General features: G+C 44.7%; 1 protein-coding gene across 1 annotated transcript in view; it reads right to left on the reverse strand.

Annotated features, from left to right (window-relative positions):
* The window catches only part of TRPC4AP (transient receptor potential cation channel subfamily C member 4 associated protein), a 39,918-nt gene extending 21,164 nt beyond the window's left edge, over window positions 1-18,754 (reverse strand). Inside the window, exons 1-7 of the mRNA XM_058036579.1 lie at window positions 18,707-18,754; window positions 17,249-17,354; window positions 16,647-16,930; window positions 4,306-4,434; window positions 3,941-4,057; window positions 1,350-1,407; window positions 339-394 (exon numbers count right to left, since the gene is read on the reverse strand). Coding sequence (XP_057892562.1) covers window positions 339-394; window positions 1,350-1,407; window positions 3,941-4,057; window positions 4,306-4,434; window positions 16,647-16,930; window positions 17,249-17,354; window positions 18,707-18,754 — 798 coding nt within the window. The remainder of the gene's footprint in view (window positions 1-338; window positions 395-1,349; window positions 1,408-3,940; window positions 4,058-4,305; window positions 4,435-16,646; window positions 16,931-17,248; window positions 17,355-18,706) is intronic.
* Between the last annotated feature and the right edge of the window lie 359 nt (window positions 18,755-19,113).

Genomic DNA, 19,113 nt, shown 5'->3' on the forward strand with positions numbered 1-19,113 from the left:
AATCAAAACCCTTTGCCAGCCCCAATTCTGAACAAGACCAGCTGTGGCTGGGCTTAACAGGAATCCATTCTCAGCATCAGATTTTAAACTGCAACATTGACAAAGGCTGGCACAGCCTTCCCATGGAAACTCAGAGACAGAAAGATCCAAACAAGGGAATTTCAGCTTGACAATGCAGGTCAGAAAACAAATTATTTGAGCAACACATCAGATGTTGTATTTAACTGAAGGAATTTTTATGTAAAGCTTCAGAATAAGTTTAAATTCTACTTAAAAGAGTCTGTTTATTGTCTTATCAAGCAGCACATGTAAAAAGTGACCAGAAGAGTTGTACTTACACATATGCAGGTGTTGTACAGTATGCTTAAACAGTCCTTGATGAGGTCATCACTTACTGCAAGGAGAGAGCAGACAGTCAGCAGCCATTCCCTGCCAAGGAACACCCCTGGCATGGGAGGGACAGGGAGAGCTGTGGGATGGGTGACAACTCCAGGCTGCCAGCTCACAGCACACATGCAAATGCTTTATGGGATAGAAGCCACAACAAACACTCTACACCCGACCTGTTCACATGTTGAATTAGTTTTGTATGGAGAAAAAAATATCAGTTCGAGCAGTTTTCTCCACTAGAAACTCATGCTTGGTTTCTCAGCACTTGGGCTTCATAGAAAAACTTCCAATCTGCTTTGCCACAGCATTTTAATATTTAAAACATGTTTTCAGTACAGACCTTCAACTGCCTGAAGCTCCAGTTGAAGTCACTCCACCTTTGAAGTTCCCTGGCTGGCAGGCACAGGGTGCACCATGACATTCCCTTCCCTCAGCAGAGCACCAGCAGAATCCCAAGCAGGGAAATGAAAATGGAGCCAAGCTGCTCCAGCAGGAAGGTTGAGCTGAACTCACTGCACCCCCTGTCCTTACAGCAATGAGGAAATGAGCAGTCATGTAACAAAAAGCATGCTGTTCTCCTGAGCTACTCATCTTACAATCTCTGCAGCTCCCATGACATAAACAATGGTTTTTGGTTTATTATTAATAATTTTTCACTGTAGCTGTAGCCACAGGAACAAGAAGAGTTTCCAGTGATTGCAGATTTAGTGCTTTGAGTCAAGTTTGTTGTGCTGAGTGTATGAAGCTCCAGAACTGTGCCACAAACAGGTGACTCTCCCAAATCCCAGCACAAATCAGTACCAGGGAGAACAAAGAAACAGTGATTCACTCCTAAATGAATCAACAGGAAATTGCTGGGATGGAAAGGGAATAACAGAAAAATAGAACAATTTCTGTCTGAAGCAGAACCATCAGGCATAACTGGGGAAAAGAAAGAGATAAACCACCTATTTACTTACTTTTCTGCTTCTTTTTCTGTGTAATAAGAGTTGGTCTCATGAGAATTTCTACTAAAAGCTGTAAAAATAAGACAAAGAATTAAGGGAATGATCACTGAGATACAAATAACCAATTAATTTGCCAATGTCAAACCCAAACCTGTTTCTGCTGAAGTCACAGAGATGAATAATGAAGGCTCTACAATCAAACCCCAACTGGTGTCAAAATCATATTGACAAATTATAGTTGCATTTACCCTGAAGAAACAGTAAGAGCTGTACAAAATAATCTCCCACTGGCAAGTTTTAAAGAATTTGAGCTTGCAAGGAATGTAATTTCACATGCCTCCAGATAACATCAAGGATGGTGATCACACATCTCTTAAAATAAGCAATCTTTAGCAATAATCTGCAAAGAGATGCAAATTTTGCAAAGTCACTAAATCTTGCTGGGCTTCAAAAACATTTCAGGTCCAGACAGAATTTAGCAGCTCCAGATTTTATCTCAGCACCAAAAAGCCACTGCTTGTGTACAGGATCCTGGATGTATATTTACATTTATATTTCCATTTAAGGAATATTATCAGCTTAGCAAAATCAGGACTGTGGCTCTGACTGATGTAGAACTGATCTTTAGTTGCTCTAGTCTAGTTTGGCTTTAAATATTTGAAAAAACAGCACTTTATTTAAAAATGAAAGTTGGCAAACAGAAGGAACTGATGACTTCTGCAAGAACTACTGCAAATGCTGTTGGTTTTAAAATTCAGCTTAAAATTGTTGACAGCAATGCAGGTATCACTCAATAATAAATATCAGTGCCAACTCACAAGATATTTGAGAGTTTACAACATCTATTTGTCCCATCTTCTTTTAATGAACTATTGATCCATACAGAGGAAACCACCTTGACATCACTGGAAGCTACATTAAAAGCACCAACAAATAAATAAATTGGCAGCTTTTAAGAGGAATATCCATTTTTAGCAATATTTGTAGTAGTAGCTGTAGCATTAATAGGGTAGAGAAAAATGACTGCAGTAATACAGATCTCATATTAATTGTTTGTGTTTTAGGAGGAGAATGCACCTCTCAAAGTTTGGGGTTTATGCTTTAATTCTTGGGGTTTCTGCCTCTCCCCAAAGGCAGAAGGAGCAGAAAGGGAATTATGAGATCCAGTTTCTTGGGATGGGGTTACATTCAGGTATAAAATCCATGAGGTTTGTGTATTTATACTCTCAGGTGTTTATTTTACATGGATCCATACAAAGGGAGGAACCACCAAGCTGGTTTTGTTCTTCCTCAATGTAAAGACTGTCAGAATCCAAAAATATTTTAACTCTCACACAGTGTAGCCTAGAGAGTACACAGCAAACTGAGTGCCCTTCAAAGTTACTCATGTTCCACAGCTCAAAATATTGCAACATAAATCAGCACATGGCACACACAGCACCAGCAGATCAAACTTCTTCCCTTTCAGATCCTAGAGCAGGATTTTTGGAAACACACAGCACTGGCTTCCATCACTGCCTTTAATCACATTAAACCCACCTCAATCCAAATCTCTGACCATACCACCAGGTATGGTGGATTTGATATTTACCATCTCCAGCCCAAGGGAGATGCCAACCAAGCCCCAACCAACCAAACCAAAAACTTGTCCCCAAAACACACAGATTCTGTGCACTATGTTAAAATCATTTATACAAAATTACCACTATTTCCCTTTAAAAACATGGGAAATTTAAAGTATTTTCATAGTGTTCTCATTTGCTTGGGTAGCTGAAGGCTTTTGCCATCAACTGACAGCAGCAACTAAACCAGTGCTCATTTCAAAACATCAACAGCAGCTTTAAGTAAAAGCAAGCTTTTACTTGTGTAAAAAAATAAAATAACAAAAATGTTATTTCTGTTACAAAGACAAAATAACAAAAAATAAATGTGACAAAAAATAAATAGCAAAATCTGTTTAGTTAAACTAAAGAGAGTGTTAATTAGTTCACTGGAAAATACAAATAATACATTTCTAATGAAAGCAAAGTCAGAGTTGGGCACCATAAAACTGAGCAAATGGGTATTTGTGCAATGTAGAATTAAAGCAAATAAACAAAATGATAAATTGCCAGAATGTCCACAGAAACCTTCAAGTTCTGCTTGAAAACTTTGCCAGAGATGAAGCAATAAACACAGATAACCTGGTTAAAACAGAGCCCTGGTGTGCTTAAACAGCCACAGATCCTCCAGTGTTAAGTGAAATTCTCACTGCTCCAATGCCAATTGGGTTATTTTATCTCACAACCAGGAATTATTTGAAACTGTCTTCATTCAGAACTAAAGGTCTAATATTTTTTAAGGTAAAAAAAGACTGACTAAAGAAACAGCCAAGTATTCTGTATCACATAAGAACTAAACACCTCACTTTGCATGTAGTACCTTGAAAAATACACCCTTTTCCAATTTTGATTAACAGAAAGTGGCACAATTCTAATGCTTTACATTAAATTGCTAAAGTCATTCTGCAGCTTGCAATTAGAAGCTTCAAAGACCTCACTGAAGAGATTTTTCAGTGGGATGATTATCATGCAGATCTTTAGATACTGAAAAAACACACTCACATCGACTCCTCCAAACAAATCAAACGTGTATGTGTTGGGGAAACTGGACTCTTGAGCAGCTTTTCTGTCTTCTGTGACATAAACCATGGCTTCCATCGAGAGAAGTGGAGAAATTTCCTGCAGGTAGGAGAAAAATAAAGAGATGGTTCAAAAAGAAAACTGTTCATCACTGTAAACACAATTATCTTCCACTATCTGTGTGACTAATCATCACCTGCACCCCCAGCTCTTACCAACCAGCCAATTTCTGACAGATATCATCATGCAGACAGCTAAAAAAATTCATACAGTATGAGCACAGTAGACTTTAAAGAAAACCACAACAAAATCATCTGAAGCTTTAGGAAGAAGGGTGCAGGCAGTACCTTTAGGATGCTTTGGCACTGGGAGAAGTCACTGTTTGGGTGGCTGTGCTCATACAGCTTCTGCAACAGCAAGGGGATCCCATTCCATTTTGCCTGTTTATCTCTCTCCTTCAACAAGGCCTCTGTGATCTGCAAAGAAGGAAGAATGTGATTCATGTGTCCAGAGCTTCAAAACCAGGAAAATAAACTTATCACCTTCCTGGAAAAAGAGCTCACAACATCCAGTGTCACCCTGATTTTTTAAGATTTTCTAAGCCTTCTGATATTTACATTCTTGTAGCAAACTTTCTCACACACTTTCTGTAAATAACTTATTGTTTTGCATTCTATGGAGGAGGAGAAATTTAATGGATTGTTGGTTTGTCCAGTGTCATTGGAGAGGTGGCACTGTCACCCTCCAATCCACTGTCACTCTTGGAAAACTATAAATGTTGGAGTCAGAAATAAATAAAATAAACTTCCTTTTTTCTACCTTGAGAGCAGTGGTTTGTGTCGTGTTGTTTTGTGTCCTATAGTGACAATCCAGCACCTCTTTCCTCCATGCAGCAATTTATCCAGCACAGGCAGCTGCAGAATTTTACAGATGTAAAGTATCTTAAGCAGCACAGAGCTTAAAGCAGATGTCATTTAGAGTACACAATCTCATTCTGTATTTTTATATTGATTGTGTATTTTAAAATGGCAGCACATTAGTCTCTAAACAATTCCATTAGCAGAGCTGCAGCTGACAGGTCAGTGAAGGAGGAAATGGGTGCCCTGAGACCATCTCAAATTACACTGCTCTGAGGTGGAGAGTGCTGAGGAGGGGAAGGCTTCATTACTTGATGCATTCAGCTAGAAAGGAGAATTTCCTCAGCCAAATCCCTGCAGTCATTGGTCACAGCAATGACCCAAACCACAAAGGTTTACAAGCAGGAACATATCAAAGAGAGAAAATTCCCTCTGTAGTCTTGGGCTGGTTTTAAAAGGAGATCACCAACTAAATCAGCAGAACAACAATGCTGGCATTATCCTGAAAACAGGCTGCAACCACAGAAAAGAACACTTGGCATTTACTACTACAGCTGTCCAAACTTTCTTCAATGTTCCCCCTTCTTCCCTAAAGTAAAAAAAAAAATCTTAATGTTCATCACCGTGTTTAACACCTAAAAAAAAAAAGTAGGAGCACAAGACTAAAATATTCTGCTTAAAATCCACAAAAGATGCTTTGAAGTCTGAATACTTCCAGGTTAATGCCAGATCTGTCAAGGAGGAGCTGAGGGCATTCAATTAAAATCCACCATGCAGTCAATGCTGATCAAATTTAACTCCTTTCCTCTGTGGTACTTCAGAGGTGCCTACACCAATCCCAATACAGGGAGAAGGTAGAGCAGAAAACAATTCCAGCAGGATTTTTGCTTGGATTTACTAATGATTTATGTGGTCTCCAAATAAAAACAACTAAATAAAGAAAATTCCAATCCTCTGGTCAGCACCTCAAGGCAAACCTTGGAAAACAGAATGTCCTGAGCTGGGAGGGACCCCCAGGATCAGCCAGGGCAGCCCCAGCCCTGCACAGACACCCCAACAGCCCCACCCTGGGCACCCCTGGCAGCTCCTGGAGCTCTGGCAGCCTCGGGGCCGTGCCCATTCCCTGGGGAGCCTGGGCAGTGCCAGCACCCTCTGGGGAAGAGCCTTTCCCTGGTATCCACCCTGGCACATTTGTGGGCTGGCCCTCACTCCCAGGCTAAAGCCCTGAGCCGCTCTGCTCTGCACCTTCCTGGGGTTCAGTGACATTTCCCTCCCAGCTGCTTAAATCTCACTCATTCTTTCAGCCAAGACATGGTTCTCAGACACAGCTCAGTGCACAATTCCAAAGGGCCATTCAATTCCTGATTAGGCAATTATATGCAAATATACTCCAACTCCTGGCAGAATTTAACCCTTTGCTCTCTGGATTTACAGGAAGATCAGAGAACTGATTCAAGCTGAGAACTCAGCCTGGCAATGAGGCTGATGTGGGTCCTCACCCTCTTTGTAAGATTCCCAAGTATTCAGGATTCTTTTCCTGATGAAATACCTCAATTTTTAGGTAAATAAGAATTTCAAATAAATAAGAACTTCAAGGATCTTGAAGTACCAGGTTTTCTTGCTACAAGGAGTGATTGAAGCACCATGAGCACACTTGGGACATAAAATTCTCTCCAGTTTTTAACTTCTCCCTGCTTTCTGAATCAGAGCAATCAACCAGCACTGCTGGAGAATGACACAGTTTCCTTCTGAGCAGGAGAAAGAGCAGAGGATCAAACCAGAAAGCCAAAATCACTTCTCATCCTCTGGGTCAGCTCCTTGGAAGTCACAGATTCCATTTCCCCTTGAGAAACCAAGCACAGAGTGAGCCAAAGGAGCTCTGCCACTGCCCCATCCCAGGTGTGGGAGGAGGACAAACCCACAGGCAGTGGGAGGAATGGGATTAATTGCTGGGCAGAGTGCACAGAACACACAGAAAATGCCAGGGAAAGAGTCCAACTCTCCAGCTCCAGCTGATGTGGAAGATACCAGAGGCAGGGATGACGTGCACAGGCTGCCATCACAGGTTCCAGCAGCACAGAGAAGAATTCAGCACTTAAATGCTCCCAGGGAAGGCCAAAAGCCTTTAATTAACATTAAAACCTTGTGCTGGGTTTAACACCACACTGTTAATCACATGTGTGCTTCTTGGTTTGGGGCAGGATCCATCTGAGCCATCTCCACTCCCATTTCTGTACTAGCAGGGCTTCCTCTCCCTGCCCCAGGCTCTGAGAGGCAGCCACAGGAAACTTTCAGAACTGAAATTCTCAAAGAGTGAAGCAAATGTTTCCTTGCTCTCATCATCTTTTATCTGCTTTCAAAAGAAAAAAAATTAAAAAAAGGTTTTCTTGCTCTTGATTTAACACATCTTTGGTTTCACTGCAAGCTCTGCTCTGTATTTGAGGCTACCCTGGCTCTGGATATTTCCATTGTGGCCGGGTGGTATTTGCCAATGCAAAGAATTCTGGATTCTGGGAAGGGATTAAAATTCAATCAGACTTTGTGGAGCTGTCTTTCTTCACAGCCATTTTGGTCAAAAACTGCATCTCCTGTTTTCCATAACAGCAGCTAGTCAATGCCTTTCATTTATAAGCAAAAATGGTTTTCTTTTTGGGAATATTTTACTGAATAGTCATCAAAATCAGCACTGGGTCTTTTAGGGCTCCTTTCCTCTGTGGAATTTTCTGGTCTCATTCAAGCACAAAAAGTGCAATCCAACACTGATTTTCTTCATTCACTGAAAAGCTCTGGATAAAATACCTGAAATCTTGCAACAAAATGTGAGAAGTTAGGTAAAATCTAGCAAGAAGTAGAGGCTGCAGCAGCCCAGCTGGAAGAGGAATCCATGAAAAGCCAGAATCTCCCCAAGTGCTGGCAGCTGGGTTTGGAATTGTCATGCATTACATTATGTTAGGGAATAAGGATCCCTTCTGGGAAAACAGAGCAGCAGCACAAACCTCTGTAAGAGCCAGGCACAGCAAACCAAACTGGTACAAACACCAGGGCTGCAGAGACCACTGCCCACATTGCTGCAACACATCCCAGCTCTGGCTCACAGACAGAGAAACCTGAGGTGAGCACACTGGGGCTCTGCAGAGTGGTTCTGTTCTGATCCCTGAGCACACAGCAGCTCACCCAGAGCTCCCAAGCTGTGTCCCAGTCCAAAGGTGTCTGTACAATCCTGCTTTTACACCTGTGGTGCCCTGAATGCTGCTGCCCAGGCAGGTGATCCCCACCTCACCAGGACCTCCATGTCCCCCTGCTCCAGCCATGCCACAAAGCCATTTGCTGGAAGGGCAATCACAGACCTTGGAGAGGATTTAAATTCAGAAATAAAAAATCTGTCACCAGCCCAGCCATGCCTGCAAGGTAGAACAGACTGAGTGGTTTTCTCTTTAAAGACTCCTAAGGAACTGCAGCTCAGGATTTCCCAGGAGATTACTCCAAAGACTGATAACTACCATGGGAACACTTTCCAACTACACAGTTTAAGTAACTTCTGTGCATAATTTTCCTTGACAGTATACAAAGGGCTGGAAAAAGACACTGCACACACCTCTCAGTATTTAGTTTAAATTTCTTTCTAATCCTACTGTCTTTTAAATCTTTCAAAAAATGATAAGAAGCACAGAATGTCCCATCTTGGAAGGGACACACAAGGACTGTCAAGCCCAGATTCTCACCCTGCACAGACACCCCAACAGCCCCACCCTGGGCATCCCTGGCAGTGATGTCCAAATACTCCTGCAGCTCTGGAGCCTTGAGGCTGTGCCCATTCCCTGGGGAGCCTGGGCACACTCTGGGGGAAAAACCTTTTCCTAATATCCAGCCTAAACCTCCCCTGATGGCATAAAGAATATTATGAATAATACCTGCATCTTCATGAAATTACAAATTAATATTTGCCTAAATCCACCCCTTGATCAGTCTGTCTCCTTTTTCCTTGTCCCCTCCACTTTGCCCATCCTCCAGGCACAGGAACAGCTCTTCCCCCCTGCTCTGTGTCCATGCCCTGGCAAGAGCTCAGCATTGCCAAAACATTTCTTACTGCCCTGAGATCTCTTGGAGATAAAGTTGCTCCCAAATCCTTCTGTTCCCACACTGTGACAATTCTCCTTGCCCTACAAAGCAAACCTCTGATTTTCCTAAGCTGAGCTGTGCTCAGTGACACCTCTCAGTGTCTTCCCCAAACTGCTGACCACCAGCAGTGGTGAGAGCAGCAGAAATCCCAGGAGCTAATCCTCCCTTTGCTCTCCAGGGCAGGGCAAACAGGCTCCTGATAAAATTGTGTCTCTATTTTACATTTTACCCTTCAAACATTCCACTGTCTTGCTGAGTGTTTGCTGTCATCTTTCAGAAAGCAAACCAGTGACTCAGGTGTCCAGGCATCCTTCACAGCACTGAAGGGATCCTGCTGTGACAGGATTCACAGCTATGACACATCACTTACAAGGTTTTTTAATTCCATTTCTCATTGCAACCACAAATTAACACTGGAAGTGCTTTTTAAAAAAGCAGAATTTCCATTCTCAGGATTTTCCATGATCCCTTCTGAAGTATCTATTCAAATGTCTTGAAAGTTTAAAAGCAAACAGGCACAAAATTATGGATCTCAACAAAGAGATGCAAGCACATGGTCTCTCTGTATTCCCAATAAAACTGAATCCTTTGCAAATCCTTTCCTTCAAGCCTTTAAAGCTGTACCTTTAAAAAAAAACCAGGAAACTAAAATTTGTGCAATTAAATGTTTAATTTTCCTCTGAACAGTAATAACTTAGGAAGTCATCTCTGACAGTCTGCCAGGAGAATGACTATTCAGGATTTTGGGGAGTGCCTCACCATTCCAGCCCTGCACTCCCTTTTCCTTTCCAGGTGCTAACACCCATCCATCAGCCTGGCTGAGCTGTCTCCTCCCTCACACAACTTTTCCCACAAAAGCCTGTAACCAAGACAAATGACCCCGCAAGTGTTGGTTTGAACACAGCAGCTCTGCAGGAACACAGCTGCTGGCCCATGGAGCAATTCTGGAAAGTGTTCCAAGGGAGAAGCTGAGCCCTGTTGATTTCCATGTTTCTCTTTGCTGATTTATGACCGGAGATAGCTCAGGGATGCCACTTGTTGGTTTCTCGGCTGTTTGGGTGACCTGGAAAGGCCCGGGGTGGCCTTGGACAACCGGCGCTTCAAAGGACGAGAAGAGACTTCAGATCTTTTCTCGGTCTCGGTGTTTATTAATTGTTTATCTAAAAGATTTTCTTTCAGCCCGACAGAGGTCTGCACAGCAGCCAGCCATGAGCACACTCTGCAAGCCCCTGGGGCGCTCACCTATCTTTATACTCAAAATTACGTATACAATATTTATCAATTTTCCCCAATACCTTCTACCCTTATTAACCAGTGCACTTCTAGTAAAGACCAATCCCAAAGTGCCACCATCACCACAGAAGATGGAGGCCAAGAAGAAGAAGAAGAAGGACAGGACACACCCCAATTCCTCCATCTTACTTCTTTAGACCCCCCTGTACAGAAATCCTAAACCCTGTGTTTCACACTCTAATTAACTTATCCCTTCACCATTCACCCAGTGAAATCCTCCCATCCTCATACAGGTGTCATCTCCCGTGCAGGATCAAAGTCCAGCCACCAGACACTTCTGGCAACATTCCAGGACCTCCGAGCCCCCCAAGGGTGGTCTCGGTCTCTCTGCACATCTGTCCTGAGGTGTTGAGATCCCACAGAGCCCTGCAGCTCCAGGGCAGAGCACACCGTGGTCACTCACAGCTCAGCTCTGATCAAACACAAACATTAATTCTGAAAGGAAACTCTGCTGGGAGAAGTCCATGTAACAGCACTTATGTCCAGCCTCTCTCCAGCTCCTTGATTTTCCAAGTGCAGATCAGGATTCCCTCAGCTGGATTCCCTGTTTCTCCATCCTCCCCAGCCCTGCATGGGCCCCCATCCCTTCTCCTGCCAAGCCAAAAGCCAGGCATGAACCCAGGGACTCACTGTCCTGGGATAAACCATGCCAGAGCTTCCAGCCACGCCTCACCATTGCCACAGCTCCCAGACCACAGCTCTGCTCACCAGAACTGGGAGAAGAGCTGATCTACCAAGAACTGGTCTCCTGAATCTCCAATTCCAACACAGACCTTTAATACCAGCAGCTCTCCAAACCCACTACAGGATGTACCAGATCAGAACAGAGCTACCAATATTTGCTTTGCTGACCTTACTCTCAGAGAAAAATAAATCAATTAATAAATCAATAAATAAATCAAATAAATCAATAAATAAATCAAAATAAATCAATAAATAAATCAAAAATAAATCAATATGCATAATTACACCAAAATTATATTAACTTCTTAGTTACTACTTTTCCTTAGAAAAACTTAGTCTTAACCTTTCCTTAGATTAACTTCTTAGTTACTACTTTTCCTTTTTCTTAGTTACTACTTTTCCTTTTTCCTTAGAACTTCCTAAGTTTCTTCTTTATTTCTTTTTGAAAGAAAACAAAATCTGTAGGGCTATCTAAGAAAAAGAGTATCACATCTACATTTTTCTTCTCACTCATCTTCAGCCACACAAAAAAAATCAGACACCAACACAGCTTAAATCCAACACAGGCACTTTTTGGAGCATTTCTAGTGCATGACAGAGCTCTGGTGTTGTTACATAACAAAAGCACGTCCAGGCTTTCCAACACTCCCTCACTGTCCTCCCCTGAAGAGCCTAAGCCTGCTAACACCCACACAATCAGAGCTCCTCAAGTGGATTATATTCACGTGAATGTTGTTTTGTTGGTGCTCTTGTAAGGAGGAGACAAAAAACTGACTCAAAACCAAAATCTTTTCTCAGGGTTAGGATGCTGATAAGCTGAAATCTGGATGTCTGAGGGAGAAAATGTTTTCCTTCCACAGAGCTTTTTTACAGTGGATAGGGACTATGCTGCTAAAGGAAGTGTTTGCTCCTAGGGATAGCAAAGCATGAAATACAACTGGAAAAATGGATCCTTTTTTCCATTCTTGTTGTTTCAGCTAAGTCCTGGTAATCCTATGAGGGTGAGAGCAGTGCAGACACCCAGCTCTTGGGACTGCAGCAGGAGCACATTGGTTTGCCAACAAATCCCTGGTCAGTCCATTATGACACTGCTCTGTCCACAGGGATTCCCAGAGCTGCACCCAAACACCCTCTGGTTTGATGCCACATCCATGCTGTTCACAGCTTGCAGCAGATGAAGTCTGCACCTTCTTGCTAAGCAGATTTGAACTGGATCAGCTGAGCCAGAGTGTTCTTGGCTTTCAAGGAACAGCAGCACAAACTTGTCCCAGAGCCTGTGGTCCATGGCACAGCTGTGCCCCAAGGAGGACAACACACCCGGCCCCTCACAACCAATATTCCTCCCCTTGTTAGATATGTGTCACTTCTGGAAAATTCTTCTGCCACTGGTTGCCAGCACCTGCAAAGCCCTTGCACTGTGCTCAGGGCAGGGCAAATCCTGATCCAAGGTTATGCAATGTGATACCAACACTGAGGCTTGTGTGCAGGGCAGCAGCTGATGCCAGCAATATGGATAAAATGGATACAGAACAAATAATGGCAGTACCTGCTGAAACCTGCCTTAGCTAATCAACTTCTTATCACAGAATCATTTCGATTGGAAAAGACCTCCAGGACCAAGAGCCCAACCTGTGATTTATCCTCACCCTATCAACCAGCCCCATTGTTCCTTGGGATCTCCAGGGATGGGGATTCCACCATCTCCCTGGCAGCCCCTGACAATGCCTGCTCCATCCTTTCCATGGGGAAACTCCTCCTGCTGTCCAACCTGCCTGATCCATCCTTTCCATGGGGAAACTCCTGCTGTCCAACCTGCCTGATCCATCCTTTCCATAACTCCTCCTGCTGTCCAACCTGCCTGATCCATCCTTCCATGGGGAAACTCCTCCTGCTGTCCAACCTGCCTGATCCATCCTTTCCATGGGGAAACTTCTGCTGTCCAACCTGCCTGATCCATCCTTTCCACAACTCCTCCTGCTGTCCAACCTGCCTGGTCCATCCTTTCCATAACTCCTCCTCCTGCTGTCCAACCTGCCTGATCCATCCTTTCCACAACTCCTCCTGCTGTCCAACCTGCCTGATCCATCCTTTCCATGGGGAAACTCCTCCTGCTGTCCAACCTGCCTGATCCATCCTTTCCATAACTCCTCCTGCTGTCCAACCTGCCTGATCCATCCTTTCCATGGGGAAACTCCTCCTGCTGTCCAACCTGCCTGGTCCATCCTTTCCATAACTCCTCCTCCTGCTGTCCAACCTGCCTGATCCATCCTTTCCACAACTCCTCCTGCTGTCCAACCTGCCTGATCCATCCTTTCCATAACTCCTCCTGCTGTCCAACCTGCCTGATCCATCCTTTCCACATGGAAACTCCTCCTGCTGTCCAACCTGCCTGATCCATCCTTTCCAAGGGAAACTCCTCCTGCTGTCCAACCTGCCTGGTCCATCCTTTCCATAACTCCTGCTGTCCAACCTGCCTGGTCCATCCTTTCCATAACTCCTGCTGTCCTACCTGCCTGGTCCATCCTTTCCATAACTCCTGCTGTCCAACCTGCCTGGTCCACCCTTTCCATTAAGAAATTCCTCCTCTTGTCCAAGCTGAACGTCCCCTGGCCCAGCCTGAGGCCGTTCCCTCTCCTCCTGTCTCTGTCCCCAAGCCTCACCTGGCTGTCCCCTCCTGCCAGGAGTTGTGCAGAGCCAGAATTTCCCTCTGAGCCTCCTCTCCTCCAGGCTGAGCTCCTTTCCCAGCTCCCTCAGCCACTCCTCATATGACTCCCCAGCTCTGCTGCCCTTCTCTGAATGATTTATTATTAATAATAAAGCAAGACACCAACTGGCAAGGAAGCCAAGGGTTCTGGGTGGGTGAGCACAGCAGGAACACTCAGGGATCCAGATTTCAGAGCCTCAGCTGACCTCAAAACTGCCAGATATTCAGGGGGCTGCTGCTGTCAGAAATGCTTTTATGTCCCTGTAAGATCAGAGTGTGAACTTTTAGATGCAGTGATCCTTCCCAGCTCACAGCTAAGCCCCTGCTTTCCCCATACAAAAATGGATCTTGAGATCACCTAAGAATAGCACACAAAGCTTTGTTCAGGGCTAAATGCCACTGCTGCCCATGGCAGGCACCCCAGCACAGAATTGTGCTCAAAATCTCCCTGAATTCACATCTTGACAAGGGTTTCCCCTCCCTACAGGACACCAGCAGTGCAGTGCAGGCAGCACATGACACAAAACTTCCTTCCAAAACACAGCTAGGAAGTGCTTCAAGGACACTCATGACTTGCTCTACACCCCAACACAGCAACCTGACCTGCTCTGAGGCTCTGCAGGAATAAATCAGCTCAGAAATGTAAGCAAGGGCTCCCACGCTGCCATTGAGGAGCCAACTGCAGGAAAACTGGGAATGCTGTGATAAAAAATAGAACTTAAAAAAAAAAAAGGAAAGCAGCCAAAACTGCTTCTCTAAAAGTTACATCAAAGTGTTTTATATTTAGATTGTCTACAAACAAAAAACTGATTTGAGATAAAAGTAAAGAGACACAGAATTCATAAAGTTCAAAATCATTCAGGGATTTATTCCCCCTGCTTGAGTTTAAGTGAATCACAGAATGGTTTGGATTGGGAAGGACCTTAAATCCCATCCAGTGCCACCCCTGCCATGGCAGGGACACCTTCCACTGTCCCAGGTTGCTCCCAGCCCTGTCCAGCCTGGCCTTGGGCACTGCCAGTGATCCAGGGGCAGCCACAGCTGCTCTGGGCACCCTGTGCCAGGGCCTGCCCACCCTCACAAGGCAGAATTTCTTCCCAGTATGCCATCCAACACTGCCCTCTGTCAATTTGAAACCATTCCCCCTTGTCCTGTCACTCCATGCTCTGACACAAAATGATTTAAAATACCCTCCTATGGCACTTATGGAGTTGTGGGAGGTCTATGTGTCCAAGGTTTAACTCTCTGGGCAGCACAAGGATGCCAAAATTTTTCAAGCAAAATCAAACCAAACCCCAGGAACAAAAACCCACGTAAATTTTGGGCATTATAAGGAGGATGAAACCAGGAGAGATTTCCTTGATTGTTATAAAAGCTTAAAAGCCTAAAATGAAAAGAGTATCACTGCATTTTTCAAGCAAACCAAAGCCCAGAGGTGGAAGCACCATCCTACAGACAACAGAGGTGCATAAAGGTTGGTCCAGGTTTACCTGACTGAAAGTGCAGTGGCTGAGGAGGTGCATGAAAGAAAGAGTGCAGAGGTGGACAGGGAATGCAGTGAGAGTTTGTCCAATTCCTAAATCAATCCCAAGGAGAAGAGTCAATACAGGTTTGTACTGATGCAAATTAGTGGCTCTTCTTAAGGATTAACCAAACTAGTAGCTGAGGAAGCAGCAAAATAAGGACAAAATAGCTGTAAAAATAGCTGCTCTTTTACCTCTCTGCTAGAGAACGAGGCATGGACATTCATGGTGAATATGGTGCCTTTAAGATTTGAGCTTTTCTATTTTCCATATATTTGTAACCCTGCAGTTTTTTAGTGTAGAACTCCAAACCCCACACTCAGTGTGAGCTGCTGCTTTCCCAGCTTGGGCAGACACAACAATTCCTCTCCAGGCCTGGCAATCAAGGACACCTCACTGCCTCAGGGCCCACAGATGGAAACTAAAGGGAGTTGGGGGAGCAAACCTGGGGTAAATGACTTCATTACCTGGAGCTGGAATTGGAAGATTAACCCCCAATATGTAAATGGACCAAACTTATAAAAGTGTGAAAACCAGTGACCTGTGGTCCATTTTTGGGTGGATCTGGGGGGCTTTGTCTGCCCTGTATGTACCTGAAGGCCCTTCAATAAATATAACTGCTTTTTATTCCCTAATTTTGTCTGGCCTCTGTTTTTAGGTAGTCCTGAAAAGGCATAAAAAAATCTTCTCTTAATAATTGCTCAGAATCCTTGTTTATCAAGAAAAATGCTGTTGTCTGCACTAGTAAATTAGAGAAATGCCATTTTTTATTCCATCTGACCTCTCTTAAGATACTTCAGCTCAATAAATCAGAACCTGAACGCAAGTTCTGTACCTCACGCTTCATTTTCCAAGTCTTTGCACCATTTTGCATTTAACGTGCAAGAAAAATGCCACTTATTCTCCATAAAAAGAAATTAATAGTCCACTATCCTTGAGCAGTTTTTCCTAAAAAAGTATCAGCACACGACAGGCACAGGCCCGGGGTAAGGAACTGATTTCACTCCTTGGTATTTCCCAGCATCATCAACTGGGAAAGATGACAAATAAGAAACAGACTTCAAGCAGTTTCTCATAAAACCACCTGCGTTAGAGAGCTAAAATGTCTCCTAAGCCCTAAAACCACGAGGCTGCCTTTGTGCAGGAAATACGTTTAAATTTCGATGCTGCATTGTTACAGTCCCAGGCACAGTTTCCTTTCTTTGCAGGGAAGGCCGCAGCGAGCGAAGCGGCGGAGAACGGCCGGGCACAACCCTGCGCTGCTCCTCGGGGCTGCCCGAGCTGGCTGAGCCCGGTGAGGCGGCGCTCGGAGCCCGAAGGCACCGGGGCAAAACCCGGGGAGCTCCGCAGCGCCGAGCCCGGCCTGGGAGCGGCCGTTTTACCCGAGCAGGCCCCACCGGGCTCTCCCCGGCCGTGCAGGAGGCGCTGAACCCCGGCCCCAAACCCCACGGCCCCCGCAGGCCCCGCGGCCTCCCCGCTCCGCCCGGCCGGCCCAGCTCCCACGTTACCTGCGCCCCGCGGGTCAGCCCGCGGCCGCTCAGCTGCCCGTGCCGCAGCTGCGCTAAGATGTTGGTGGTGGGGGCGCGGGTGCCGCCGGTGCCGGTACCGGAGCCGGGCCCCGTGGCGGCCCCCGCCACGGCCGCCATGGCCTCCGCGCTGGGGACACAAACAGCGAGCCCTCCTCTCGGGCCGCTCCGCCGAGCGCGCAGCCGCGGGACGCGCCAACATGGCGGCCGGAAGGGGCGCCCGCCGTGTGGGAGGGAGCGGTGGGAGCCGCGGCCTGGCCGCGCTGCTGCTCCCTCAGTGTTATGTGCGGTGTGAGATAATTCGTGCTTCTAGGAAATATATATGTGAAGTAAAGTTGTTAATAAAATTACATGTGTAACAAAAATCGAAAACACTGACACTCAGCAGGTTGCCACGTCGAAATTGTGAGATTGCAGATGGCAGCAAGGAAATAAAGGCTCATTAGCAAGCGAAAGGACGTGGCCGGTGCGGAGATGGGCCTTTCCCGGGGCTATCCAGAGAACACCCAACAGCGATGAACACCTGATAAGTGTGAAAAATGCGTATTTTACCCCACACAGACCCCCAGAATACCCCACCTCACCTCGAATGTTTGTTTCAAAGACAGATGCGTTGACATCAATATCGAAGTCCACCCTCTCCTGCAGCACGTTGACAACTCGCTGGAACTCTGAAACATTTCCCAAGATCTGCAGGGAAACAGAATCAGGCTTAGAGTTCATGGAAAAACAAAGAGCAGCTCAATATTTGGGGCTGATTTTAGTTGGTTTTACTATTTGGTGACATCATTAACTACAGATATTACTGTGAAAAATGCCTATTTTATGATTGGCTTTTCGCAAATGTTAAAATGAATATTATATGTGTTGTGTTAGAAAGTAATGCTGTATTAATTCTCTTAAGTAGTGTGTTAAATATAGTTTTGGATTATAAAAAAATGTTAAAATAGAAACTACGCTATGTAGGATACTTTTTTTAAAGAAAGGACTTGCAGTGAGATAGCAGCCACAGGACACCTGAATCTTTCAGAGAAAAAGAATTTATCACCCTCTTATCAGAAGAAATGAACTTCTCCCTGCCTCATAGGCGCTGTCAGGATTCAGAGGAAGAAGCTGACACTGCCCAGACAGAATCCTGCGTTTGAATGAAATTTATGCATCATGTATGAGGTGTATGAATATACAACAGGCTGTTGTTTTTAAGGGTTAATCCCCTCTTAACGTGGGTCCTTTTTCGGGCTCGTGCTGCCCAGAAAAAGGCACCAGGATGTCCTTAACTCTTTGTCTCTATTGTCTCATATTGTCCTAAATCAAAGTCTCCAAATTATTATTACTCTAACTGTATTACTATTTTTATAAGCATTTTATTACTATTAAACTTTTAAAATTTTAAAAACAAGTGATTGGTGTTTTTCACAATAAGTATCTTCGATCAAGATAACCAGTCGTCAGAACACACATCTGAATACAGATTCCCCTAACTCGACATCAACACTCCCAGAAACAGCATTGTCCAGCCCTGCACAGAGAAAAGAGACTTCATGCATATGCAGAGTGAGAAAAGAATAGGGGCACCTCTGCCTCAGGCAGAAAAATCTGTGTAAAATAGCCCTGGAGATGGCATTTGTGAACAGAGGGAGGTCCGAGGTTCACCCAAGCTTGATGCTGTCTCTGACTGTGGCTATCGAGGATCATATTTTCGATCACAAAATATCTTTTTTATTAATTTTTACAATATTATTTTATTATTTTTATACATTATTAAATTGGCTTTATCGATTTTTACCCCTGACACCCCCAGCTCTGCCTCCCACCCCATTTCCATCCCAATGCCTGTATTTCCCTCAGTGAGGCCCAGCCACTCTCTTTTCTGTTGGAGGAAAAGATCACCAAGGACTTTGATCACAGTTGGTTTTTGTTGAAATAAAGGCTTTGTGAGATGGAACAACACTGGAACAAGGAACAGGTGAGGCTGTTCTGTGTTGTTCTGAGTCACCCAGGCCACAGCACTAATCTGAGATTAGCTCAGTTGGTCATAATACCAAAGTTTCAGTTCCTGTCTGGGCCATTGACTTGGAGTTGCACTCCATCATCTGTCTGGGTGCCTTCCTACTCAGACAATCTGGGAATCTAATCAAGATCCACCTAATTACCCACAGTAGCTATGCACAGATGAGTTCTCCCAGCTCCAACCATGCTGAGGAACAACCTCATATCCCAGCCTACAGCTCTTTAGTTCTGCTGCTGGAAGTTCCTGCATGAGGGTACCAAAATGCCCTGGTCAGGAGGGATCTAATGAGTTGGAAATCCACCCCCTGTACCATTATTTTCCTCCACCTCACAGCCAGGACAATGCTGGGTTTCAGGACCTGACCCAGCACTGAGAAAAGCTGTGGGAGAAGGCCTGGGGTTTGTTTTCTGCAGATTAAACAATGAAGAGCATTTGAGA

This window comes from Melospiza georgiana, chromosome 17 (assembly GCF_028018845.1).
Source record: "Melospiza georgiana isolate bMelGeo1 chromosome 17, bMelGeo1.pri, whole genome shotgun sequence".
NCBI lineage: Eukaryota > Metazoa > Chordata > Aves > Passeriformes > Passerellidae > Melospiza > Melospiza georgiana.